Raw genomic sequence first — 25,686 nt, 5'->3', positions numbered from 1 at the left:
TTTCCTTCCCAAATTTTCCCCAAAATTCCCCCAAATTTTCCCAAATTTCCCCAAAATTTCCCCAAAATTTTCCCAAATTTTCCCAAAATTCCCCCAAATTTTCCCAAATTTCCCCAAAATTTCCCCTAAATTCCCCCTAAATTTCCCATTTTTCCAAGATTCTCCCCAAATTTCCTATTTTTCCCCCAAAATTCCCACTTGTAATCCCCCAAAATTTCCATTTTTTCTCCCAAATTTCCATTTTTTCTCCAAATTCCCATTTTTAAATCCCCCAAAATTCCCATTTTTTCCCCCAAATTTCCCATTTTTTCCCCCAAATTTCCCATTTTTTTCCCCAAAATTTCTCATTTTTTTCCCCAAAATTTCTCATTTTTCCCCCCCAAAATTCCCATTTTTAACCCCCCAAAATTCCCATTTCCCCCAAATTTCCCATTTTTCCCCAAAATTTCCACTTGTAACCCCCAAAATTCCCATTTTAATCCCCCAAATTTCCCATTTTTTTCCCCCCAGATTCCCATTTTTCCCCCAAAATTCAATTTTCCCTCCCAAAATTCCCATTTTTCCCCAAAAATTCCCATTTCTCCCCCAAAATTCCATTTTTTTCCCTCCCAAATTCCCATTCCGCCCCCAAATTCCCATTTTTTCACCCAAAAATTCAATTTTCTCCCCCCAAATTCCCATTTCCCCCCCCAAAATTCCCATTTTCCCTCCCAAATTCCCATTTTTTTGATTTTTCCCCAATTTGTGTTTCCAGGAGCGAGCTGTGGAGGAGAGCAAAGAGGTCGAAGCGTTCCAGCAGCTGCTGTCGGCGCGCACCCAGGTCAGCCAAAAACACCAAAAATCATCCAAAAATAATCCAAAAATCTGCCCAAAAATCACCCCCAAATCAGCCCAAACCCTGAGTGAATTCACCCCAAAATTCACCCCAAAATCTGCCCAAAATCACCCCAAAAATCTGCACAAAATCTGCACAAAATCAGCCCAAAGCCTGAGTGAATTCACCCCAAAATCAGCCTAAATTCACCCAAAAATGTGCTCAAAATCACCCCAAAATCTGCACAAAATTTGAGTGAATTCACCCCAAAATCCACCCAAAATCACCCCAAAATCCACCCAAATCACCCCAAAATTTACCCCAAATTCACCCCAAAATCACGCCAAAATTCCCCAAAAATCAGCCCCAAATCAACCAAAAATCTGGGAAAATCACCCCAAAATCTGCCCAAAATTCACCCCAAAATCTGCCAAAATCACCTCAAAAATTCACTCCAAAATCTGTCCAAAATCTGGGTAAATTCACCCCAAAATCACCCAAAAATCTGCACAATTTCACCCCCAAATCTGCCTAAATTTGCCTAAATCTGCCTGAATTCATCTCACAAATTCACCCCAAAATCTGGGTAAATTCACCCCAAAATTTACCCAAAATCAACTCAAAATCTGCACAAATCACGTCGAAATTCACCCCAAAATCACCCAAAAATCAGCTCAAAATTCATCCCAAATTCACCACAAAATCTGCCCAAAATCTGCACAAAGTTCACCCTAAAATCTGTCCCAAATCTGCCCCAAATCTGCCCAAAATTCACCCCAAATTCACCCCCAAATCTGCACAAAATCTGAGTGAATTCACCCCAAAATGTGTCAAAATCACCTTAAAAATTCACCGCAAATTCATCCCAAAATCTCCCCAAATATGTCCAAAATCTGGGTAAATTTACCCCAAAAATCTGCCCCAAATGTGCCCAAAATCTGCCCAAAGCTGAGTGAATTCACCCCAAAATCCACCCAAATTCACCTTAAAAATTCACCCCAAAATCACCCAAAAATCTGCACAAATTCACCTCCAAATCTGCCCAAAATCTGAGTGAATTCACCCTGAATTCACCCCAAAAATCTGCACAAATCACCCCAAAATCCACCCAAATTCACCCTAAAAATTCACCCCAAAATCTGCCCAAAATCAACTCAAAATCTGCACAATTTCACACCAAAATTCTGCACAAAATCACCCCAAAATTCACCCCAAAATCCCCCCAAATGGATCCAAAATCTGAGTGAATTCACCCCAAAATCACCCCAAAATCTACCCCAAATCTGCCCAAATTCACCCCAAAAATCTGGGTAAATTCACCCCAAAATCTGCACAAAATGTGCCCAAAATCTGCTCAGAATCTGAGTGAATTGACCCCAAAATCTGCACAAATTCACCCCAAAATTCACCCCAAAATCACCCAAAAATCAGCTCAAAATTCATCCAAATTCACCCCAAAATCTGCCCCAAATCTGCACAGAATCTGCCCCAAATCACCCAAAAATTACCCCAAAATCACCCCAAAATCTTCCAAATTATGAGTGAATTTACCCCAAAAATCTGCCCAAATTCACCCAAAATCTGCCTGAATTAATCTCAAAATTTCTCCCCAAAATTTGTCAAAAATCACTGCAAAAATTCACCCCAAAATCTGAGTGAATTCACCCCAAAAATTCACCCCAAAATCACCTCAAAATCTGCCCAAAATTGCACAAAATCTGGGTAAATTTACCCTAAAATTCACCCCAAAAATCTGAGTTAATTGTCTCTAAAATCTGTACAAATTCACCCAAAAAATCTGCCCAAAATCTGCCCAAATTCACCTTGAAAATTCACCCCAAAATCTGCCAAAATCACCCCAAAATCTGTTCAAAATCTGGGTAAATTCATCCCAAAATCTGCACAAATTCACCCCAAAAATCAGCCCAAAATCAACCAAAAATCTGGGAAAATCACCCCAAAATCTGCCCAAAATTCACCCCAAAATCTGCCAAAATCTGGGTAAATTCACCCCAAAATTTGCCCAAAATCACCCCAAAAATCTGCACAAATTCACCCCCAAATCTGCCTAAATTTGCCTAAATCTGCCTGAATTCATCTCACAAATTCACCCCAAAATCTGCCCAAAATCACCCCAAAATGTGCCAAAATCACCTCAAAAATTCACCCCAAAATCACCCAAAATCTGAGTGAGTTCACCCCAAAAATCTGCCCAAATCACCAAAAATCTGCACAAAATCACCCCAAAAATTCACACCAAAATCTGAGTGAATTCACCCCAAAATCAGCCTAAATTTACCCAAAAATTCACCCCAAAATCTGCCCAAAATCAACTCAAAATCTGCACAAATCACCTCGAAATTCACCCCAAAATCACCCAAAAATCAGCTCAAAATTCATCCAAATTCACCCCAAAAATCTGCTCAAAATCCGGGTAAATTCACCCCAAAATCATCCCAAAAATCTGCACAAATTCACCCCAAAATCTGCCTAAATTTACCTCAAAAATTCACCCCAAAATCTGGGTAAATTCACCCAAAAATCTGCCCAAATTCACCTCAAAATTCCCCCCAAAATCTGAGAGAATTCACCCCAAAAATGCCCCCAGGTGAGCCCCAAAAATGCCCAAATTCACCCCAAAATATTTGTGTTTTTGGGGTGAATTTTTGGGATTTTTGGGGTGAATTCCTGGGATTTTTGGGGTGAATTCCTGGGATTTTGGATTTTTTGGGATGTTCATGGAGGAGCTGCTGGCACCACCCTTGAGAAGGGAAAAAAGAGAAAAAATTGGGGAAAAATTGGGAAAAATTGGGGAAAAAATGGGAAAAAATTGGGAAAAAATAGGAAAAAAATGGGGAAATGGTGGTTTTTGATAAAATTGGGATTTTTGGGGTAAATTCCTGGGATTTTGGGTTTTTTTTTTGGGATGTTCATGGAGAAGCTGCTGGCACTGCCCTTTGGGAGAGAAAAAAATGGGGACAAAAATGGGGAAAAAATAGAAAAAAATTGGGAAAAAAATGTGGAAAAAATTGGGGAAAAAACGGGGAAAATGGCTTTTTTTGATAAAATTGGGATTTTTTGGGGTGAATTTCCTGGATTTTGGGTTTTTTGGGTGCAGGAGTTTGTGGAGGAGCTGCTGGGACTGCCCTTCAGGAGAGAAAAAATGGGGAAAAAAGAGAAAAAATTGGGAAAAAAATGGGGAAAAAATGGGAAAAAATAGGAAAAAAATGGGGAAATTGCTTTTTTTGATAAAGTTGAGATTTTTTTGGGGTGAATTCCTGGGATTTTGGGTTTTTTTTGGAGTGCAGGAATTTGTGGAGGAGCTGTTGGTGCCGCCTTTGAGGAGAGAAAAAAGAGAAAAAATTGGGGAAAAAAAGGGGAAAAAATGGCAAAAAAATTGGGGAAAAAATTGGAAAAATGGCTTTTTTTGATAAAATGAGATTTTTTTGGGGTGAAATTCCTGGGATTTTGGGGTTTTTTTGGGTGCAGGAGTTCGTGGAGGAGCTGCTGGCACCACAATCAGGAGAGAAAAAATGGGGAAAAAAGAGAAAAAATTGGGAAAAATGGGGAAAAAATAGAGAAAAATTGGGGAAAAAATGGGAAAATTGCTTTTTTTGATAAAGTTGAGATTTTTTTGGGGTGAATTCTTGGGATTTTGGGTTTTTTTGGGGTTCAGGGGTTCGTGGAGGAGCAAAGAGAACAAATTGGTTAAAAAATGGGGAAAATTTGGGGGAAAAAAGAGAAAAAAATGGAAAAAAATGGGAAAAAAGCGAAAAAAATTGGGGGAAAAATGGGGAAAATGGCTTTTTTTGATAAAATGAGATTTTTTGGGGTGAATTTCCTGGATTTTGGGTTTTTTTGGGGTGCAGGAGTTCGTGGAGGAGCTGCTGGCGCCGCCCTTCGGGGGCCTGGTGGGGTTCGTGCGCGAGGCCGAGGCGCTGCTGGAGAGAGGGGAGGGCGAGAAACTGCGGGGACACGAGGGTGAGGAACGGGGAGAAAAAACGGGAAATTGGGAAAAATGGGGAATTGGGGGGAAATGGGGGGGAAATGGGGGAAAAATTGGGAAAAAATGGGGGGGAAAATGGGGGCAAAATGGGGGGAAATGGGGAAAAAATTGGGAAAAAATCGTGGAAAAATGGGAAAAAAAGGGTGAAAAAATGGGAAAAAAGGGGAAAAATAGGAAAAAAGGGGGGAAAATGGGAAAAGCTTGGGGAAAAATGGGAGAAAATGGGAAAAAATGGGGGAAAATGGGGAAAAAGGGGAAAAAATTGTGAAAAAATGGGGAAAGTGGGAAAAATGGGAACAAGTGGGAATAAAAAAGGGAAAATGTGGGAAAAATGGGGAAAAGTGGGAAAAAATGGAAAAAAGTGGGAAAAAATGGGGGAAGATGGGAAAAAAGGGGAACAAAATGGGAAAAAGTGGGGAAAATGGGGGAAAAGTAGGAAAAAATGGGGAAAAATGGGGAAAAAATTGGGGAAAAAAATGGGAAAAAGTGGGGAGAAAAGTGGGAGGAGTCAGGATCTGTCAGGATCTGTCAGGATGTGTCAGGAATTCCCATTTTTGTGTTTTTTGGCGGGTTCAGCGCGGGTGACGCAGCTGATCCGCGGGTTCTCGGGGAGCTGGAAGGGCGCGGTGGAGGCGCTGAGCCAGGACGTGATGAGATCCTTCAGCAACTTCCGCATCGGCACCGGCATCATCCAGGTGCGGAAATTCATGGGAAATTCTGGGAAAATTCATGGGAAATTCTGGGAAAATTCACGAGAAATTCGCAGGAAATTCATGGAAAATTTTTGGGAAATTCGGGGAAAATTTGTGGAAAATTCATAGAAAATTTCCAGAAAATTAGTGAGAAATTGGCAGGAAATTAATGGGAAAATTTTGGGAAATTCTGGAAAATTTGTGGAAAATTCCCAGAAAATTTGCAGAAAATTAATGGAAAAATTCCCATAAAATTTGCTGGAAATTCACGGGAAATTAATGGAAAATTCCTAAAAAATTAGTGGAAAATTCCTGGGAAATTCTTGGAAAATTTGCAGAAAATTCCCAGAAAATTCCCAGGAAATTCCTGTGAAATTTGCAGACAAGTCATAGAAAATTAATGGAAAAATCACGGGGAATTTGCAGGAAATTCCTGGGAAATTCATAGAAAATGCGTAGAAAATTCATGGGAAATTTGTGGGAAATTCATGGGAAGTTCATGCAAAAAATTTTGGGAAATTCTGGGAAAATTAGTGGAAAATTAATAGAAAATTTCGAGAAAATTTGTGGGAAATTGGCAAGAAATTAATGGGAAAATTTGGGGAAATTCTGGGAAAATACATGGAAAATTCCCTGAAAATTCACCGGAAATTTGCGGGAAATTCGCATGAAATTAATAGAAAAAATTTTGGGAAATTCTGGGAAAACTTTCAGAAAATTCCCAGAAAATTTGTGAGAAATTCCTGGCAAATTCCTGGAAAATTTGTGGGGAATTCTGGGAAAATTCATGGAAAATTCATGGAAAATCAGCAGAAAATTAATGGAAAAATTTTGGGAAATTCTGGGAAAATTAATAGAAAAGTCCTGAAAATTTGCAGAAAATTCATGGAAAAGTCACAGGAAATCTGCATGAAATTAATGGGAAATTCCCAGAAAATTCATGGGAAATTCATGGAAATTTCCTGGAAAATTTCGCAGAAAATTCCCGAGAAATTAGTGGAAAATTTCTGGGAAATTCTGGGAAAATTCCCGGGAAATTCCCAGAAAATTCCTGGAAAATTCCTGGAAAATAAGCAGAAAATTCCCAGGAAATTCCTGGAAAATTTAGAGAAAATTTGCAGAAAATTCACGGGAAATTTGTAGAAAATTCATGGAAAAGTCACGGGAAATTCACGGAAAAAATTTGGGAAATTCTGGGAAAATTCGTGGAAAATTAATGGAAAATTCCCAGAAAGTTAATGGAAAATTCCTAGAAAATCTGCAGAAAATTCCTGGAAAATTTGTAGAAAATTCATGGAAAATTCCCAGAAAATTTACAGGAAATTCACAGAAAATTCACAGGAAATTCATGGGAAATTCACGAGAAGTTCCTGGGAAATTCGTGGAAAAGTCACAGAAAATTTGCAGGAAATTCTGGAAAAATCATGGAAAATACACAGGAAATTTCTCCCCGTTTTTCTCTCAGTTTTTTTCCTTTTTTGTTGAGGGGAAAGTGAGAAAAAAACAGGGAAAAAATTAGGAAAAAGAGGGAAAAGTTGGGAATTGTCATTCCTGGTTTTCCTTGTGGTGTTGACTCAGCTGATCCAGGGGAAAAACAGAAGAAAAGTGGGAAAAATGAGGAAAATGGGGGGAAAATTGGAAAAAAAGAGAAAATAAAAGGGAAAAATGGGGAGAAAAATGAGAAAAATGGGGGAAAAGTGGGGAAAAAAACAGGGAAAAAATTGAGGAAAAATTGGGAAAAACTGAGAAACAAAAGGGGAAAATTGGGAATTCTCATTCTTGGTTTTCCTTGTGGTGTTGACTCAGCTGATCCAGGGAAAAAGGGGAAAAAGTGGGAAAAAATGGGAAAAAAACAGGAAAAAATTGGGAAAAATTGGGGAAAAACCAGGGAAAAAATGGGAAAAATTGGGAAAAAAGAGGGAAAAGTTGGGAATTCTCGTTCCTGGATTTCATTGTGGTGCTAACTCAGCTCAGATGGAAAATGGGAGAAAAGTGGGGAAAAAATGAAGGAAAAATTGGGAAAAAGTAGGAAAAGAAGAGAAAAAAAATGGGGAAAAGGGGGAAAAATTGGGAAAAAAACAGGGAAAAAGTTGAGGAAAAATTGGGAAAAACTGGGAAACAAAAGGGAAAAATTGGGAATTGTCATTCCTGGTTTTCCTTGTGGTGCTGACTCAGCTGATCCAGGGGAAATGGAAGAAAAATGGGGAAAAAATTGGGAAAAATGGGGAGAAAAATGGGAAAAATTGGGAAAAAAACAGGGATAAAATTGAGAAAAAATTGGGAAAAAAGGGGAAAAAAGAGGGAAAAGTTGGGAGTTCTCCTTCCTGGTTTTCCTTGTGGTGTTGACTCAGCTGATCCAGGGAAAAGGGGGAAAAAGAGGGAAAAAATGGGAAAAATTGGGAAAAAAGAGGGAAAAGTTGGGAATTCTCGTTCCTGGATTTCATTGTGGTGCTAACTCAGCTCAGATGGAAAATGGGAGAAAAGTGGGGAAAAAATGAAGGAAAAATTGGGAAAAAATAATAAAAAAAGAGAAGAAAAATGGGAAAAAAGGGGAAAAATTGGGAAAAAAACAGGGAAAAAATTGAGGAAAAATTGGGAAAAACTGGGAAACAAAAGGGAAAAATTGGGAATTCTCATTCTTGGTTTTCCTTGTGGTGCTGACTCAGTTGATCCAGGGAAAATGGAAGAAAAATGGGAAAAAATTGAGAAAAATGGGGAGAAAAATGGGAAAAATTGGGAAAAAAACAGGGATGAAATTGAGGAAAAATTGGGAAAAAAAGGGAAAAAAGAGGGAAAAGTTGGGAATTGTGATTTCTGCTCCTGCAGGCGGCGCTGACTCAGCTGATCCAGGTCTACCATCGCTTCCAGAAGGTTCTGGAGCAGCCCCCGCTGCGGGCGCTGCCGGCGCGCGCCGACCTCATCAACATCCACCACCTGATGGTGGAGCTCAAAAAGCACAAACCCAACTTCTAGCCAGCCCCAAAATCCTGGGAATTAACCTAAAAAAAATCCTGGGAATTAACCCCAAAAAAATCCCAAAAATTCACCCCAAAAAATCCCAAAAATTCACCCCCAAAAATCCCGGGAATTCACCCCAAAAATCCCAAAAATTTGCCCCAAAAATCCTGGGAATTCACCCCAAAAAGTCCCGGGAGTTTACCCTAAAAATCCCAAAAATTTGCCCCAAAAATCCCAGAAATTCACCCCAAAAATCCCAAAATTTACCTCAAAAATCCCAAAAATTCACCCCAAAAATCCCAAAAATTCACCCCAAAAATCCCAGGAATTCACCCCAAAATCCTGGGAGTTCACCCCAAAAATCCCAAAAATTCACCCCAAAAATTCTGAAAATTCACCCCAAAAATCCCAAAAATTCACCCCAAAAATCCCAGGCATGTCTTGCACATCCCACATGCTTCACCCCCAAAAATTCCCATTTTTTCCTCTCCAAAATTCCCATTTTCCACCCCAAATTCCCCTTTCTCCCACCCAAAACTCCCATTTTTTCCCACCCTGATATTCCCAATTTCCCCCCCAAAATTCCAGGTGGGAATAAAGCACTGGAGGCTCTGGGTGTTGCTTTATTGCTGCTGGTGACAGCTGGGGAGGGGAAATTTGGGGAAATTTTGGGGTGTCCAGGTGAGGTTTGGGATCCCCCCACCCCTCCCCGGCTCCAAATTCCCAAAAATTTCCCAAAATTCCCCCAAATCTGAGCCCCACCCCCAGGGGAGCTGAGGGGGGAGGGGCCCTGAGGGGTTTTGGGGACCCCCCCAGGGGCGATTTTGGGGTCCTCAGTTGGAATTTTGGGTTCCCCAAAATGAATTTTGGTGTCCCCGGTTTGGATTTTGGGCTCCCCAAAGTGAATTTTGGGTTCCCAGTTTTGAATTTTGGGACCCCCCAGGTGAATTTTGGTGCCCCCAGTTTGAATTTTGGGTTCCCCAGTTTGAATTTTGAGGTCTCCAAGGTGGATTTTGGGGTCTCCAAGGTGGATTTTGGGGTCCTCAGATGAATTTTAGGAATCCCCAGTTTAGATTTTGGTGTCCCCAAAGTGAATTTTGAGGTCTCCAAGGTGGATTTTGGGGTCCCCAAGTGAATTTTAGGAATCCCCAGTTTGGATTTTGGGGTCCCCAGGTGGATTTTGGTGTCCCCAGTTTGAATTTTGGGTTCCTCAGTTTGGATTTGGGGGTCCACAAGTGGATTTTGGGGTCCTCAAATTGAATTTTGGGACCCCCCCAAGTGAATTTTAGGACTCCCCAGTTGGGATTTTGGGTTCCCCAGGTGGATTTTGGGGTCCCCAGTTTGAATTTTGGGTTCCCCAGTTCGAATTTTGAGGTCTCCAAGGTGGATTTTGGGGTCCCCAGGTGGATTTTGGTGCCCCCAGTTTGAATTTTGGGGTCCCCAAGTTGAATTTTGGGATCTCCAAGGTGACTTTTGGGGTCCTCAAATGAATTTTAGGAATCCCCAGTTTGGACTTTGGGGTCACCAAGATGAATTTTGGCGTCCCCAGTTTGGATTTTGGTATCCCCAGTTCAAATTTTGAGGTCTCCAAGGTGGATTTTGGGGTCCCCAGGTGGATTTTGGTGTCCCCAGTTTGGATTTTGAGGTCTCCAAGGTGGATTTTGGGGTCTCCAAAGTGAATTTTGGGGTCTCCAAGGTGGATTTTGGGCTCCCCAGTTTGAATTTTGGGATCTTTTTCCTATTTCTGCTCCTTGGTGGGGGCGTAGTAGAGCTCCAGGGGTTTGCTGAGCTTCCAGAACTTCTCGTTCACCAATTCCAGCGTCAGGGACCCGTTCAGGGGCTGGGGGCAAAAGAATTTGGGTCATGGTTACTGAAAATAACAAAAAAAACCCCAAAAAAACCTCCCAAAAACAAAGAAAAAAACCCTCCCAAAAAAACCCAAAAAAACCCTCCCAAAAACGAAGAAAAAAAACCTCCCAAAAAACCTCCTCCCCAAAAAACCAAAAAAAAAACCCTTCCAAAAAAAATCCCAAAAAAACCAAACCAAAAAACCCTCCCAAAAACCTCTAAAAAATCCTCCAAAAAATAAAACAAATTAAAAAAAACTCCCAAAAAACCTCCCAAAAAACCCAAACCAAAAAAAAACCATCCCAAAAAACCTTCCAAAAAAAACCAAGCAAAAAAACCCTCCCAAAAAAATCCCCAAAAAACAAAAAAAAACCCTCCCAAAAAACCTTCTCCCCAAAAAAAAACCTCACAAAAAACCCCCAAAAAACCTCCCATAAAAACCCCCAAAAAAGCCTCCTCCCAAAAAACCCCAAAAAACCCCAGAAAACCTTAACCCCCCCAAAAAAACAAACCAAAAATCCCTCCCCAAAAAACCTCCAGAAAAACCTCCCAAAAATAAAACAAAATTTAAAAAACTTCCCAAAAAACCCCCAAAAAAGCTTCCTAATAAAAAACCCAACCCAAACAAAAAAACTCTCCCAAAAAATCCACTAAAAAACCTCCCAAAATAAATACAAAATTTAAAAAACCTCCCCAAAAAAAAACCCAAATAAAAAACCTCCAAAAAAACCTCCCAGAAAAAAAACAAAATTTAAAAAACCTTCAAAAAAAACCCCAAAAACCTCCAAACAAACCTCCCAAAAAACCCCCAGAACCGCCTCCAAAAAACCTCAAAAAACCCCCAAAAACCTCCCAAAAAAACACCCCAAAACTTCCAACCCCCCCCCAAAAAAACCCCATAAAAGTCCCAAAAATCCCAAAAAACCCCTCCCCAAATCCCAAAAATTAAAAAAAAAACTCTACCAAAATTCCGCCCCAAAATTCCAAGAACCTCCCAAAATTCCCCCCCCAAAAAACCCCACCCAAAACCCCCAAAATTCCCCCCAAAAACTGGGGGAAACTTCAGCCAGAAGTTCCCATGATGGCGCCACCGGAAGTGATGGTGGCGATACCGTCCGAGCCCCTCCCACCCCATTTCCGGTTCACTTCTGGGTTCGGCAGGAAGTTCCCATTATGTCACCACCGGAAGTGATGACGGCAATGCAGCCCAAGCTCTGCCCACCCCATTTCCGGTTCACTTTGGGGTTTGGCAGGAAGTCCCCATTATTTCACCACCGGAAGTGATGGCAGCAATGCTGCTGAAGCCCCTCCCACCCCATTTCCGGTTCACTTCCGGGTTTGGCAGGAAGTTCCCTTGATGTCACCACCGGAAGTGATGGTGGCGATGCCGCCCAAGGCCCTCCCACCCCATTTCCGGTTCACTTCCGGGTTTGGCAGGAAGTTACCGTGAAGGCGCCCCCGGAAGTGGTGGTGTAGATGGTGTACTGCTTCTCGCTGACGTCACTGAGGGAGGGGGCGGGGTCAGGCCCGGGGGGCGGGGCCTCCTCCAGGGCGATGCGCAGCGCCAGGTACTTGGACAGGTGATCCACCGTGGCGTTGGAGGTGGTTTTAACGAACCTGGCGGGGAAAAAACGGGGAAAATCCATGGGAAAACGGGAATTCTGGGTGGGAAAAATATGGGGGAAAAAAGAGTGGGAAAATTGGGGGAAAAAAAACCCCAAAATTCCAACGGGAACGGGGCTGGGACGGAATTCCGCAGTGAAAACCAGGAGAGATCCACGGGGAAATCCACGGAGGAGGAAGAGGAAGAGGAAGATGATGATGACAATGACGATGAAGGTTGCCCCATCTCCACCAGCAGGGGGCGGGGCTGGGACAGGAAGTGGAACCGGAACAGGAAGTGGAACAAGGAGAGGAAGTGGAAAAAGTAGAGGAAGTGGAACAAGAAGTGGAACAGGGACAGGAAGTAAAACAGGAACAGGAAGTGGAACAAGAAGAGGAAGTGGAACAAGAAGAGGAACCAGAACCGGAAGTGGAACAAAGAGAGGAAGTGGAACCGGAACAGGAAGGGGAACAGGGACCTGAAGTGGAACAGGAACACGAAGTAGAACAGAAACAGGAAGTGGAACAGGAACAGAAAGTGAAACAAGAACAAGAAGCAGAACAGGAAGTCGAAAGAGAAGAGGAACTGGAACAGGAAGTGGAACAGGGACAGGAAGTGGAACAAAGAGAGGAAGCAGAACAGGAACAAGAAGAGGAAATGGAACAGGAAGTGGAACAAGGACAGGAAGAGGAACAGGAAGCAGAACAGAAACAAGGAGAGGAACCGGAACAGGAAGCGGAAGACGAGGAAGCAGAACAGGAAGTGGAACAAGGAGAGGAAGCGGAACAGGAAGCGGAACAGGGACAGGAAGCGGAACAGGAAGTGGAACAAGGAGAAGAAGCGGAACAGGAAGTGGAACAAGGAGAGGAAGCGGAACAGGAAGTGAAACAAGTACAGGTAGTGGAACAGGAAGTGGAACAGGGACAGGAAGTAGAACAGAAACAAGAAGTGGAACAGGGACAGGGAGCGGAACAGGAAGTGGAACAAGGACAGGAAGTGGAACAGGAAGCGGAACAGGAAGTGGAACAGACAGAGGAGGACGATGCTGACGAAGGCCACTCACCGTGTCTGGGAGTACTCCCCCTTCTCCACCAGCAGGGGGTGTGGCCGGAAGACGAGCTCGATCTCACTGCTTCCCGCTTCCGCCTCCGCTTCCGGGCTGCCCCTCCCCCCCGGGGCGGCCCCGCCCCCGCCCGGCCCCGCCCCTTCCGGCGCCGCCTCGGCCTCGGCGTCGGGCCCGGAGTCGTCGGAGGCGCGGGAGCGTTTGCGGCTGGGCCCCGGCGGCTCCGGCGGCGTCCCCAGAGCCTCCAGGCCCTCCTCGCCGCCGCTGAACGCGGCCGGGTCCGACTCGGCCGCCGGCTTCCGCACGCGCTGGGCCCTGAGCGGGAACGGGACAGGAAATGGAGACATTAAACAGGAAATGGAGAAATGAAACAGGAAATGGAACAGGAAATGGAGACATTAAACAGGAAATGGGACAGGAAATAATGGGAAATGAAACAGGAAATGGAACAGGAAATGGAGACATTAAACAGGAAATGGAGAAATTAAACAGGAAATGCATCAGGAAATGAGACAGGAAATAATGGGAAATGAAACAGGAAATGGGACAGGAAATGGAGAAATGAAATAGGAAATGGGACAGGAAATGGGACAGGAAATAACAGTAAATAAAACAGGAAATGAAACTGGAAATGGGACAGGAAATAATGGGAAATAAAACAGGAAATGGAACAGGAAATGGAACAGGAAATAACGGGAAATTAAACAGGAAATGGGACAGGAAATAACAGGAAATGGGACAGGAAATAATGGGAAATGAAACACGAAATGGGACAGGAAATAATGGGAAATTAAACAGGAAATGGAACCGGAAATGGAACAGGAAATAACGGGAAATTAAACACAAAATGGAGAAATTAAACAGGAAATGGGACAAGAAATAACAGGAAATGGGACAGGAAAAGGGATAGGAAATGGAACTGGAAATGGAACAGGAAATAACACGATCCCAAACCCCTCCCCTGCTGAACGCGGCCGGGTCCTGACCGGAAATGAAACAGGAAATGGAACTGGAAATAGTCAGGAAATTACTGGAAATGCAACTGGAAATAATGGGGAAATAACGGGGAAATGACGCAAAAAGAATGGGGAAAAGTAATGAAAAAATAACGGGAAATAACAGGAAAAATAATGGGAAAAATGGGGAAAAGGACAGGAAAAATAATGGGAAAAAACCTGGAAAAATAATGGGATTTTAGGGAAAAATAATGGGAAATAAAAGGAAAAATAACGGGATTTTATGGGGAAGCAATGAGAAAAAAATCTGGAAAAAATAATGGGATTTTTTTGGAAAATAACAGGAAAAAAATCTCAAAAAATAATGGGATTTCTTTTGGAAAATAACAGGAAAAAATCTTGAAAAAATAATGGGATATTTTTGGAAAAAAACAGGAAAAAAATCTGGAAAAATAATGGGATTTTAGGGAAAAATAATGGGATGAAAAATGGGAAAAGTAACAGCATTTTAGGGGAAAATATAAAAAAGGGGGTTTCAGGGGAAAATAACAGGAAAAATATCAGGGAAAATTGTTTGAATTTGGGGGAAAATAGGAAAAATACCTGGGAAAAAATTGGGATTTCAGGAGAAAAGAATGGGATGAAAAATGGGAAAAGTAACAGGATTTTGGGGGAAAATAACAGGAGAAGGAATCTGGAAAAATAATGGGATTTTAATGGAAAATAACAGAAAAAAATATGGAAAAATAATGGGATTTTAATGGAAAAGAACAAAAAAAAGTCTCAAAAAATAATGGGATTTTAAAGGAAAAAAAACAGGAATAATGTGGAAAAATAATGGGATTTTAGGAGAAAATAGGAAAAATAAGGGTCTCATTTTGGGCCATTTTGAAGCCATTTTTGTCCCAAATCCCACAAAACCTTGGGAAATCCCAGAAAAACTTTGGGAATTCCAGGAATTCTGAGCCCACCTGTGCATGGCCTGCATCCTGAGCAGGAATTCCAGGAATTCCACTGGATTTGGGGCCTTTTTCTCCCACTTTGAAGCCATTTTTGCCCCATTTTTGTGTTGTTTTTGCACCGTTTTCGTGCCAAATGCCACAAAACCTTGGGAAATCCTGGAAAAACTTTGGGAATTTTGGGAATTTCAAGCCCACCTGTGCATGGCCTGGATCCTGATCAGGAATTCCAGGAATTGCACTGGATTTGGGGCACTTTTCTCCCACTTTTAAGCGATTTTGGCCCCATTTTTGTGTCGTTTTCGCGCCAAATCCCACAAAACCTTGGGAAATCCCAGAAAAACTTTGGGAATTTTGGGAATTCCGACCCCACCTGTGCATGGCCTGCATCCTGAGCAGGAATTCCAGGAATTTTACTGGATTTGGGGCCGTTTTCTCCCACTTTTAATCCATTTTTGCCCCATTTTCTGTCGTTTTCGCGCCGTTTTTGCGCTGTTTTCGCGCCAAATCCCACAAAACCTTGGGAAATCCCAGAAAAACTTTGGGAATTTTGGGAATTCCAAGCCCACCTGTGCATGGCCTGCATCCTGAGTAGGAATTCCAGGAATTCCACTGCATTTGGGGCTGTTTTCTCCCACTTTTAATCCATTTTTGCCCTATTTTTGTGTCATTTTTGTGCCATTTTCACCCCAAATCCCACAAAACCTTGGGAAATCCCAGAAAAACTTTGGGAATCCCGGGAATTCTGACCCCACCTGTGCATGGCCTGGATCCTGAGCAGGAATTCCAGGAATTCCACTGGATTTGGGGCCGTTTTCTCCCAGTTTGAAGCCATTTTTGTGTCGTTTTTGCGTCGTTTTTGCGCCAAATCCCACAAAACCTTGAGAAATCCCAGAAAAACTGGGAATTTTGGGATTGTCAACCTCACCTGTGCATGGTCTGGATCCTGAGCAGGAATTCCAGGAATTGCACTGGATTTGGGGCACTTTTCTCCCACTTTTAAGCAATTTTTGCCCCATTTTTGTGCCGTTTTCGCGCCATTTTTGCGCCATTTTTGCGCCAAATCCCACAAAACCTCGGGAAATCCCAGAAAAACTTTGGGAATTTTGGGAATTCCAAGCCCACCTGTGCATGGCCTGCATCCTGAGCAGGAATTCCAGGAATTGCACTGGATTTGGGGCCGTTTTCTCCCACTTTGAAGCCATTTTTGCCACATTTTTGTGTTGTTTTTGCACCGTTTTCGTGCCAAATGCCACAAAACCTTGGGAAATCCTGGAAAAACTTTGGGAATTTTGGGAATTTCAAGCCCACCTGTGCATGGCCTGGATCCTGATCAGGAATTCCAGGAACTTCACTGGATTTGGGGCTGTTTTCCCCCACTTTGAAGCCATTTTTGCCCCATTTTTCTGTCGTTTTCGCGCCATTTTCACGCCAAATCCCACATAACCTTGGAAAATCCCAGAAAAACTTTGGGAATTTTGGGAATTCTGACCCCACCTGTGCATGGCCTGAATCCTGAGCAGGAATTCCAGGAATTGCACTGGATTGGGGGCCAGTTTCCCTCACTTTGAAGCCATTTTTGTGCCGTTTTTGTGTAGTTTTTGCACCGAATCCCACAAAACCTTGGGAAATCCCAGAAAAACTTTGGGAATTTTGGGAATTCTGACCCCACCTGTGCATGGCCTGCATCTTGAGCAGGAATTCCAGGAATTCCACTGGATTTGGGGCCGTTTTCCCCCACTTATAATCAATTTTTGCCCCATTTTTCTGTCGTTCTCGCGCCGTTTTTGCACCAAATTCCACAAAATCTTGAGAAATCCCAGAAAAACTTTGGGAATTTTGGGAATGTCAACCTCACCTGTGCATGGCCTGGATCCTGAGCAGGAATTCCAGGAATTGCACTGGATTTGGGGCACTTTTCTCCCACTTTTAAGCAATTTTTGCCCCATTTTTGTGCTGTTTTCGCGCCGTTTTTGCGCCGTTTTCGCGCCAAATCCCACAAAACCTTGAGAAATCCCAGAAAATCTTGGGAATTCTGGGAATTCTGAGCCCACCTGTGCATGGTCTGGATCCTGAGCAGGAATTCCAGGAATTGCTCTGGATTTGGGGCACTGTTCTCCCACTTTTAAGCAATTTTTGCCCCATTTTTGTGCCGTTTTCGCGCCATTTTTGCGCCGTTTTTGCGCCAAATCCCACAAAACTTTGAGAAATCCCAGAAAAACTGGGAATTTTGGGAATGTCAACCTCACCTGTGCATGGCCTGGATCCTGAGCAGGAATTCCAGGAACTGCACTGGATTTGGGGCCGTTTTCCCCCACTTTTAATCCATTTTTGCCACATTTTTCTGTCATTTTCGCGCCATTTTCGCGCCATTTTCACCCCAAATCCCACAAATCCTTGGGAAATCCCAGAAAAACTTTCGGAATTTTGGGCATTTCAACCCCACCTGTGCATGGCCTGGATCCTGAGCAGGAATTCCAGGAATTCCACTGGATTTGGGGCCATTTTCACCCAGTTTGAAGTCATTTTTGTGTCGTTTTTGCGCCGTTTTCACGCCAAATTCCACAAAACCTTGAGAAATCCCAGAAAAACTTTGGGAATTTTGGGAATGCCAACCTCACCTGTGCATGGCCTGCATCCTGAGCAGGAATTCCAGGAATTTCACTGGATTTTGGCCCATTTTCTCCCAGTTTGAAGTCATTTTTGTGTCGTTTTTGCGCCGTTTTTGCGCCAAATGCCACAAAACCTTGAGAAATCCCAGAAAAACTTTGGGAATTTTGGGAATGTCAACCTCACCTGTGCATGGCCTGGATCCTGAGCAGGAATTCCAGGAATTGCACTGGATTTGGAGCACTTTTCTCCCACTTTTAAGCAATTTTTGCCCCATTTTTGTGCCGTTTTTGCGCCATTTTTGCGCCGTTTTCACGCCAAATCCCACAAAACTCTGGGAAATCCTGGAAAAACTTTGGGAATTTTGGGCATTTCAAGCCCACCTGTGCATGGGCTGCATCCTGAGCAGGAATTCCAGGAATTGCACTGGATTTGGGGCCGTTTTCTCCCAGTTTGAAGTCATTTTTGTGTCGTTTTTGCGCCAAATTCCACAAAACCTTGAGAAATCCCAGAAAAACTTCGGGAATTTTGGGAATTCTGACCCCACCTATGCATGGCCTGGATCCTGAGCAGGAATTCCAGGAATTCCACTGGATTGGGGGCCATTTTCCCCCACTTCGAAGCCATTTTTGTGCCATTTTTCTGTCGTTTTCGCGCCATTTTCACCCCAAATCCCACAAAACCTCGGGAAATCCCAGGAAAACTTCGGGAATTTTGGGAATTCTGACCCCACCTGTGCATGGCCTGCATCTTGAGGCCCTCCTCGATGCTGGAGCTCAGGGCCTGCTGGTTGTGGAGGCGGCTGAGCTTGGCCAGCACGCGGTCCTGGTGCGCCTCGTACTCGTCGCGGCTCGGGTAAATCTTGGAGATGAGGGCGTCGAAATTGGGGTCGGGGCGCAGGGAGCGCTTGGAGACCAGCTTCTTCCTGCAGGTGGGGCACTCCTTGTTCCTGGGAAAAACAGGGGAAATGTGGGAAAAAAATGGGGAAAAATTGGGGAAAATTTGGGGGAAAATGGGGGAAAAATGGGGAATAAATGGGGGAAAATGGGGGAAAAAATGGGGGAAAATGGGGAATAAATGGGGAAAAATGAGGAAAATAATGAGGGAAAAATGAGGGGGAAATGGGAAAAAAATGGGGAATAAATGGGGGGAAATGGGAAAAAAATGGGGAAAAATTGGGAAAAAAATGGGGGGAAAATTGGGGAAAAAATGGAGAAAAATTGGGGGAAAAATGAGAGAAAAATGGGGAAAAATGGGGGAAAAATGGGGAAAATAACGAGGGAAAAATGAGGGGGAAATGGGAAAAAAATGGGGGGGAAAAGGGAAAAAATTGGGAAAAAATTGGGGAAAAATGGGGAAAAAATGGGGAAAATGGGGAAAATGGGGGAAAAAATGGGGAAAAGATGGGGAAAAAATGGGGAAAATGGAGGAAAAATGGGGGAAAATGAGGAAAATAATGAGGGGAAAATGAGGGGGAAATGGGAAAAAATGGGGGAAAAAAAGGAAAAAAATGGGGGGAAAATGGGGAAAAAAGGGGAAAAAACATGGGAAAAAAAGGGGGAAAAATGGGAAAAAGTTGGGAATTGTCATTCCTGGTTTTCCTTGTGGTGCTGACTCAGCTGATCCAGGGGAAAATGGGAGAAAAATGGGGAAGAGTGGGGAAAAAATGGGAAAAATAGGGAAAAAATGAGGGGAAAAAAAGGGGAAAATGGGAAATGGGAACTGAACTTCTTCTGGCAGATGGGGCATTCCTTGTTCCTGGAAAAAACAGGGGAAAATGTGGGAAAAAAACTGGGGAAAATTGGGGGAAAATGGGGGAAAAATGAGAGAAAAATGGGGAAAAATGGGGGAAAAATGAGGGGGAAATGGGGAAAAAAATGGGGAAAAAAATGGGGAAAATGGGGAAAAAATGGGGAAAAAATGGGGGAAAAATGGGAAAAAATGAGGAAAATAATGAGGGAAAAATGAGGGGGAAATGGGAAAAAATTGGGAGAAAAAAGGAAAAAAATGGGGGGGGAAAGGGAGAAAAAAACGGGAAAAATGGGGAAAATGGGAAAAAAGAGAGAAAAGTTGGGAATTCTCATTCCTGGTTTTCCTTGTGGTGCTGACTCAGCTGATCCAGGGGAAAATGGGAGAAAAATGGGGAAAAGTGGGGAAAAAATGGGAAAAATGGGGAAAAAGTGAGAGAAAAATGGGGAAAATGGGAAATGGGAACTGAACTTCTTCCTGCAGGTGGGGCAGTCCTTGTTCCTGGAAAAAACAGGGGAAAATGTGGGAAAAAATCTGGGGAAAAATGGGGGAAAAATGAGAGAAAAATGGGGAAAAATTGGGGAAAAATTGGGGGAAAAATGAGAGAAAAATGGGGGAAAATGGGGGGAAAACCAGGGGAAAAATGGGAAAATAATGAGGGAAAAATGAGGGGGAAATGGGAAAAAATGGGGGAAAAAAGGGAAAAAATGGGGGGAAAATGGGGGAAAAATGGGGAGAAATGGGGAATAAATGGGGAAAAAATGGGGAAAAATTGGGGAAAAATTGGGGAAAAATTGAGGGAAAATGAGGAAAATATAGGGGAAAAATAAGGGAAGAAATGGTAAAAAATGGGGGGAAAAATGAAAAAAATGGGGGGAAAATGGGGGAAAAATGGAGGAAAAATTGAGAAAAAAATGAGGAGGAAAATGTGGCAAAAAATGAGGGGAAAATGGGAAAAATGGGGGGAAATGGGGAAAAAAATGGGAGGAAAATTTGGGAAAAAAATGAGGGGAAAATGGGGAAAAAATGAGGGGAAAAAAAGGGGGAAATGGGAAATGGGAACTGAACTTCTTCTGGCAGGTGGGGCATTCCTTGTTCCTGGAAAAAACAGGGAAAAGTGTGGGAAAAATGGGGGGACAAAATTGGGAAAAATTTGGGGAAAAAATGGGGAAAAATTGGGGAAAAATGGGGGAAAATGTGGGGGAAAATTGAGGAAAAATGGGGGAAAAACAGGAAAAAATGGGGGGAAAATGGGGAAATGATGAAGAAAAAATGAGGAAAAAATGGGGGGAAAATGGGAAAAATTGAGAAAAAAATGGAAGAAAAGTGTGGGAAAAATGGGGAATATGGTGGAAAAAATGAGAGGAATAAAGGGGAAAATGGGAAATGGGAACTGAACTTCTTCCTGCAGGTGGGGCATTCCTTGTTCCTGGAAAAAACAGGGGAAAATGTGGGAAAAAAACTGGGGAAAAATTGGGGGAAAATGGGGAAAAATGGGGGAAAATTGGGGAAAAATTGGGGGAAAATGGGGAAAAATGGGGGGAAAACAGAGGAAAAAATGGGGAAATAATGAGGGAAAAAAGAGGGGGAAATGGGAAAAAATGGGAGAAAAAAGGGAAAAAGATGGGGGGAAAATGGGGAAAAAAGGGAAAAAAACATGGGAAAAAATGGGGGAAAAATGGGAAAAAGTTGGGAATTCTCATTCCTGGTTTTCCTTGTGGTGCTGACTCAGCTGATTCAGGAGAAAATGGGAGAAAAATGGGGAAAAGTGGGGAAAAAATGGGAAAAATGGGGAAAAAATGAGGGGAAAAAAAGGGGAAAATGGGAACTGAACTTCTTCTGGCAGGTGGGGCATTTCTTGTTCCTGAAAAAAACAGGGAAAAAGTGCAGGGGAATGTGGGAAAAAATTGAGTAAAAAATGGGGAAAAAATGGGGAAAAAATGGGGAAAATGTGGGGGGGGAAATGAGGGAAAATGGGGGAAAAATGGGGGAAAAATGAGGGAAAAAAAGGGGAAAATGGGAAATGGGAACTGAACTTCTTCCTGCAGGTGGGGCACTCCTTGTTCCTGGAAAAAACAGGGGAAAATGTGGGAAAAAAACTGGGGAAAAAATTGGGGAAAAATTGGGGAAAAAATGGGGGAAAATGGGGGAAAAATGAGAGAAAAATGGGGAAAAATGGGGGGAAAACAGGGGAAAAATGGGGAAATAATGAGGGAAAAATGAGGGGGAAATGGGAAAAAATGGGGGGAAAAAGGGAAAAAGATGGGGGGAAAATGGGGAAAAAAGGGGAAAAAACATGGGAAAAAAAGGGGGAAAAATGGGAAAAAGTTGGGAATTGTCATTCCTGGTTTTCCTTGTGGTGCTGACTCAGCTGATCCAGGGGAAAATGGGAGAAAAATGGGGAAAAGTGGGGAAAAAATGGGAAAAATGGGGAAAAAATGAGGGGAAAAAAAGGGGAAAATGGGAAATGGGAACTGAACTTCTTCTGGCAGGTGGGGCATTCCTTGTTCCTGGGAAAAACAGGGAAAAGTGTGGGAAAAATGGGGGGACAAAATTGGGAAAAATTTGGGGGAAAAATGGGGAAAAATTGGGGAAAAAATGGGGAAAAATTGGGGGAAAATGGGGGAAAAATGAGAGAAAAATGGGGGAAAAATGGGGAAAATAATGAGGGAAAAATGAGGGGGAAATGGGAAAAAATGGAAAAAGATGGGGGGGAAATGGGGAAAAATGGGAGAAAAATGGGAAAAAATGGGAAAAAAAGAGGGAAAAGTTGGGAATTCTCATTCCTGGTTTTCCTTGTGGTGCTGACTCACCTGATGCAGGGGAAAATGGGAGAAAAGTGGGGAAAAATGGGGGAAATGGGAAATAATGAAGGAAAAATGGGAAAAAATGGGGAAAAAATGGGGAAATGGGATTGAAACAAAGGTGACACACAGGTGACAATGACACACAGGTGACACACAGGTGACAATGACACTGAGGTGACACTGACCCACTCCTCAGAGCAGTGACAATGCAGTCAGAGCAGAAGCGGTGCAGACACAGAGCACAGGGTGACAGAGCACACACACAGGTGACAGTGACACACAGGTGACACACAGGTGACAATGACACACAGGTGACAATGACACACAGGTGACAATGACACTGACCCACTCCTCAGAGCTGTGAGAATGCAGTCAGAGCAGAAGCGGTGCAGACACAGAGCACAGGGTGACAGAGCACACACACAAGTGACATTAATGACACACAGGTGACACACAGGTGACAATGACACACAGGTGACACAGAGGTGACAATGACACTGAGGTGACACTGACCCACTCCTGAGGGCTGTGACAATGCAGTCGGAGCAGAAGTGGTGCAGACACAGGGCACAGGGTGACAGAGCACACACACAGGTGACATTAATGACACACAGGTGACAATGACACTGAGGTGACACTGACCCACTCCTGAGGGCAGTGACAATGCAGTCGGAGCAGAAGCGGTGCAGACACAGGGCACAGGGTGACAGAGCACACACACAGGTGACAATGACACACAGGTGACAATGACACACAGGTGACAGTGACACTGAGGTGACAGTGACACTGACCCGCTCCTGAGGGCGGTGACAATGCAGTCGGAGCAGAAGCGGTGCAGACACTCCTTGGTGGTCATGGTGTTCTTGAGCATGTCCAGGCAGATCGGGCACATGAGCTCCGAGTGCAGCGAGCGCGGGGACACGGCGATCTCGGTCCCGTCCATGATGGCCTCCTGAGGGGACATTGGGGACACAGAGTGACACTGAGAACACCGTGGGGACAGTGACACAGCCTGGGGACAGCTCTGACACTGCCCTGACCCAGCCCTGACAGCTCCGAGTGCAGCGAGCGCGGGGACACGGCGATCTCCGTCCCGTCCATGATGGCCTCCTGAGGGGACATTGGGGACACAGAGTGACACTGAGGGGACAGTGACACCCTGACACTGCCCTGACACTGCCCTGACAGCTCCGAGTGCAGCGAGCGCGGGGACACGGCGATCTCCGTGCCGTCCATGATGGCCTCCTGAGGGGACAGCAGTGACAGTGACACCCTGGGGACATTGGGGACAGTGACACCTGGGCACAGTGACACCCCTTGGGACACTGGGGACGGTGACACCCTGGGGACATGGCGATCTCCGTGCCGTCCATGATGGCCTCCTGAGGGGACATTGGGGACACAGAGTGACACTGAGGGGACATTGGGGACAATGGTGACACCCTGGGGACATCACTGGGGACAGTGACACAGCCTGGGGACATCCCTGGGGACACTGGGGACAGTGACACCCTGGGGACACGGTGATCTCCGTGCCGTCCATGATGGCCTCCTGAGGGGACAGCAGTGACAGTGACACACCCTGGGGACAGTGACACCATGGGGACACCCTGGAGATAATGACACCCTGGGGACATCAGGGACAGTGACACTCTGGGGACAGAGGGGACAGTGACACTCTGGGGACACCCCTGGGGACAGTGACACCCTGGGGACATTGGGGACAGTGACACTCTGGGGACAGTGACACCCTGGGGACACTGGGGACAGTGACACCCCTGGGGACACCCTGGGGACACCGTGGGGACACTGGGGACAGTGACACCATGGGGACAGTGACACAGCCTGGGGACAGTGACACCTCTGGGAACAGTGACACAGCCTGGGAACATCCCTGGGGACAATGACACCCCGGGGCCATTGGGGACAGTGACACCCCTGGGGACAGTGACGCCCCTGGGGACATCGGGGTCCATGACACCCCTGGGGACACCCTGGGGACAGTGACACCCTGGGGACATTGGGGACAGTGAGACCGTGGGGACAGTGTCACCCTGGGGACATCGGGGACAGTGACATCCTTGGGGAGACCCTGGGGACAGTGACACAGCCTGGGGACAGTGACACCCTGGGGACATCCCTGGTGACACGGCCATCTCCGTGCCATCCCCCATGTGACAAAGTGGGGGGTGACAAACGTCCCCAGGCCTTGGGGACACCCCCAGGGGGACTGGGCCAGCTCCAGCCCCACCGGGGACACCCTGGGGACACTTTGGGGACACCCTGGGGTCAGTCCCCCTCCCTGTCCCCATTTTTGGGGTGCCCGTCCCCAATTTTGGGGTCTCCCCCCTCCACTTTTATCCCAATTTTGGGTTTTTTACCCCAATTCCGACCCCCAAATTTTGGGGTTTCTGACACCCCCCTCCCCAATTTCGGGGCACCCCCAAATCTGGGGATTTATCCCCCCAAATTCTGACCCCCCCCCCCAAATTTCGGGGTCCCCCTCCCCAAATTCCGGCTCCCTCCCCAAATTCCGGTTCCCTTCCCGGGCGGTACCTGCGGGGTGCGGTGCAGCTCGTACAGACTCAGCTCCCAGGTCTTGCTGGCGCTCTGCGCGCTGGCGGGGGCGGCCATGGCCCCCCGGGACCCCCAAAATCCGCCCCGGGAACCCCGAAATCCGCCCCGGGACCCCCAAAATCCGCCCCGGGACCCCCGAAATCCGCCCGAGCCGCGCGACGCCGCCGCCGCCGCCACTTCCGGGTGGCGCAGCCTGATGACGTCACGGAGCGGCTGCCAATGGGAGGAGTGGCCGGGATTGGCCAATGGGAGAACGATTGGGGCGTGGTTTCAGCCATATATGGATGCGGTGGGGCGTGGGTATGTAAATGAAGGGGCGTGGTTAAAGGGGAGAGGCGAGCTGAGCGCGGGATTCCCGAGGGGGTGTGGTCATGGCCTTATATGGAGTTGTGGGCGTGGTCTCAGGGCGCGGGCGGAGGCGGGAAACGTCCGCGCGCTCCCAGTTCATCCCAGTTCATTCCAATCCATCCCAGTTCATTCCAGTCCCTCCCAGTCCATCCCAGTCCCTCCCAGTCCATCCCAGTCCCTCCCAGTCCATCCCAGTCCATCCCAGTCCATCCCAGTTCATCCCAGTCCCTCCCAGTTCATCCCAGTCCCTCCCAGTCCATCCCAGTCCATCCCAGTCCATCCCAGTCCATCCCAATCCATCCCAGTCCATCCCAGTCCCCTGGGACTGGGAAATCAAACTCCCAAAATCCGGGAATTCTCTTTTTTTTTCCATAGGAAAATAGAAATTTATTGTGAATGTTAAAATCTCTCTGGGGGGAAATTCGGGACTGAAATTCCCGAGAATTCCCCCCAAAAATTCCTCTGGGATGGGGGGGCAAATTGGGGAAAAATTCAGGAATTTGGGGGAAAAAAATGGGAAAAAAGTCTGGGATTTTGGGGGGCAAAATGGGAAAAAAATCTGGGAATTTTGGGGGGAAAAATCAGGAATTTGGGGGAAAAAATGGGAAAAAACCCCGGGAATTTGGGGGGAAAAAATTTGGGAATTTTGGGAAAAAAATGGGAAAATAATCTGGGAATTTGGAGGAAAAATGGGGA

At 45.0% G+C, this 25,686-nt stretch overlaps 2 protein-coding genes across 2 annotated transcripts in view; one reads left to right on the top strand and one right to left on the bottom strand.

Annotated features, from left to right (window-relative positions):
* Positions 1-8,561, top strand: part of VPS52 (VPS52 subunit of GARP complex) — a 47,933-nt gene extending 39,372 nt beyond the window's left edge. Inside the window, exons 17-20 of the mRNA XM_033086991.2 lie at positions 755-820; positions 4,684-4,795; positions 5,397-5,515; positions 8,339-8,561. Of these exons, the coding sequence (XP_032942882.1) occupies positions 755-820; positions 4,684-4,795; positions 5,397-5,515; positions 8,339-8,485 (444 nt within the window). The 3' untranslated portion in view covers positions 8,486-8,561. The remainder of the gene's footprint in view (positions 1-754; positions 821-4,683; positions 4,796-5,396; positions 5,516-8,338) is intronic.
* A 1,521-nt stretch (positions 8,562-10,082) lies between these two features.
* RING1 (ring finger protein 1) lies at positions 10,083-24,769 on the bottom strand. Its single transcript, XM_033086987.1, has 6 exons — positions 24,622-24,769; positions 22,857-23,017; positions 18,243-18,458; positions 12,985-13,299; positions 11,764-11,935; positions 10,083-10,310 (listed from the first exon to the last, which is right to left on the bottom strand). The coding sequence occupies exons 1-6, from the start codon at positions 24,697-24,699 to the stop codon at positions 10,209-10,211; spliced, it is 1,044 nt and encodes a 347-aa protein (XP_032942878.1). The 5' UTR covers positions 24,700-24,769; the 3' UTR covers positions 10,083-10,208.
* Positions 24,770-25,686: the final 917 nt, after the last annotated feature.

The sequence above is a fragment of the Catharus ustulatus genome, unplaced genomic scaffold (genome assembly GCF_009819885.2).
Source record: "Catharus ustulatus isolate bCatUst1 unplaced genomic scaffold, bCatUst1.pri.v2 scaffold_93_arrow_ctg1, whole genome shotgun sequence".
NCBI lineage: Eukaryota > Metazoa > Chordata > Aves > Passeriformes > Turdidae > Catharus > Catharus ustulatus.
The sequence above is the reverse complement of the archived record's forward strand: the minus strand, read 5'-3'. Positions and strand labels throughout refer to the sequence as shown.

Bases quoted from the DNA above. Each gene is read 5' to 3' on its own strand.
- RING1 (XM_033086987.1), bottom strand. From the start codon at position 24,699: ATGGCCGCCCCCGCCAGCGCGCAGAGCGCCAGCAAGACCTGGGAGCTG. The intron at 18,459-22,856 runs GTCAGTGTCACT...TGTTTTTCCCAG, and splicing joins GTCACCGCCCTCAGGAGCGG to GAACAAGGAGTGCCCCACCT. The intron at 10,311-11,763 runs GTAACTTCCTGC...TTTTGCCCCCAG, and splicing joins CTTCCGGGGGCGCCTTCACG to CCCCTGAACGGGTCCCTGAC.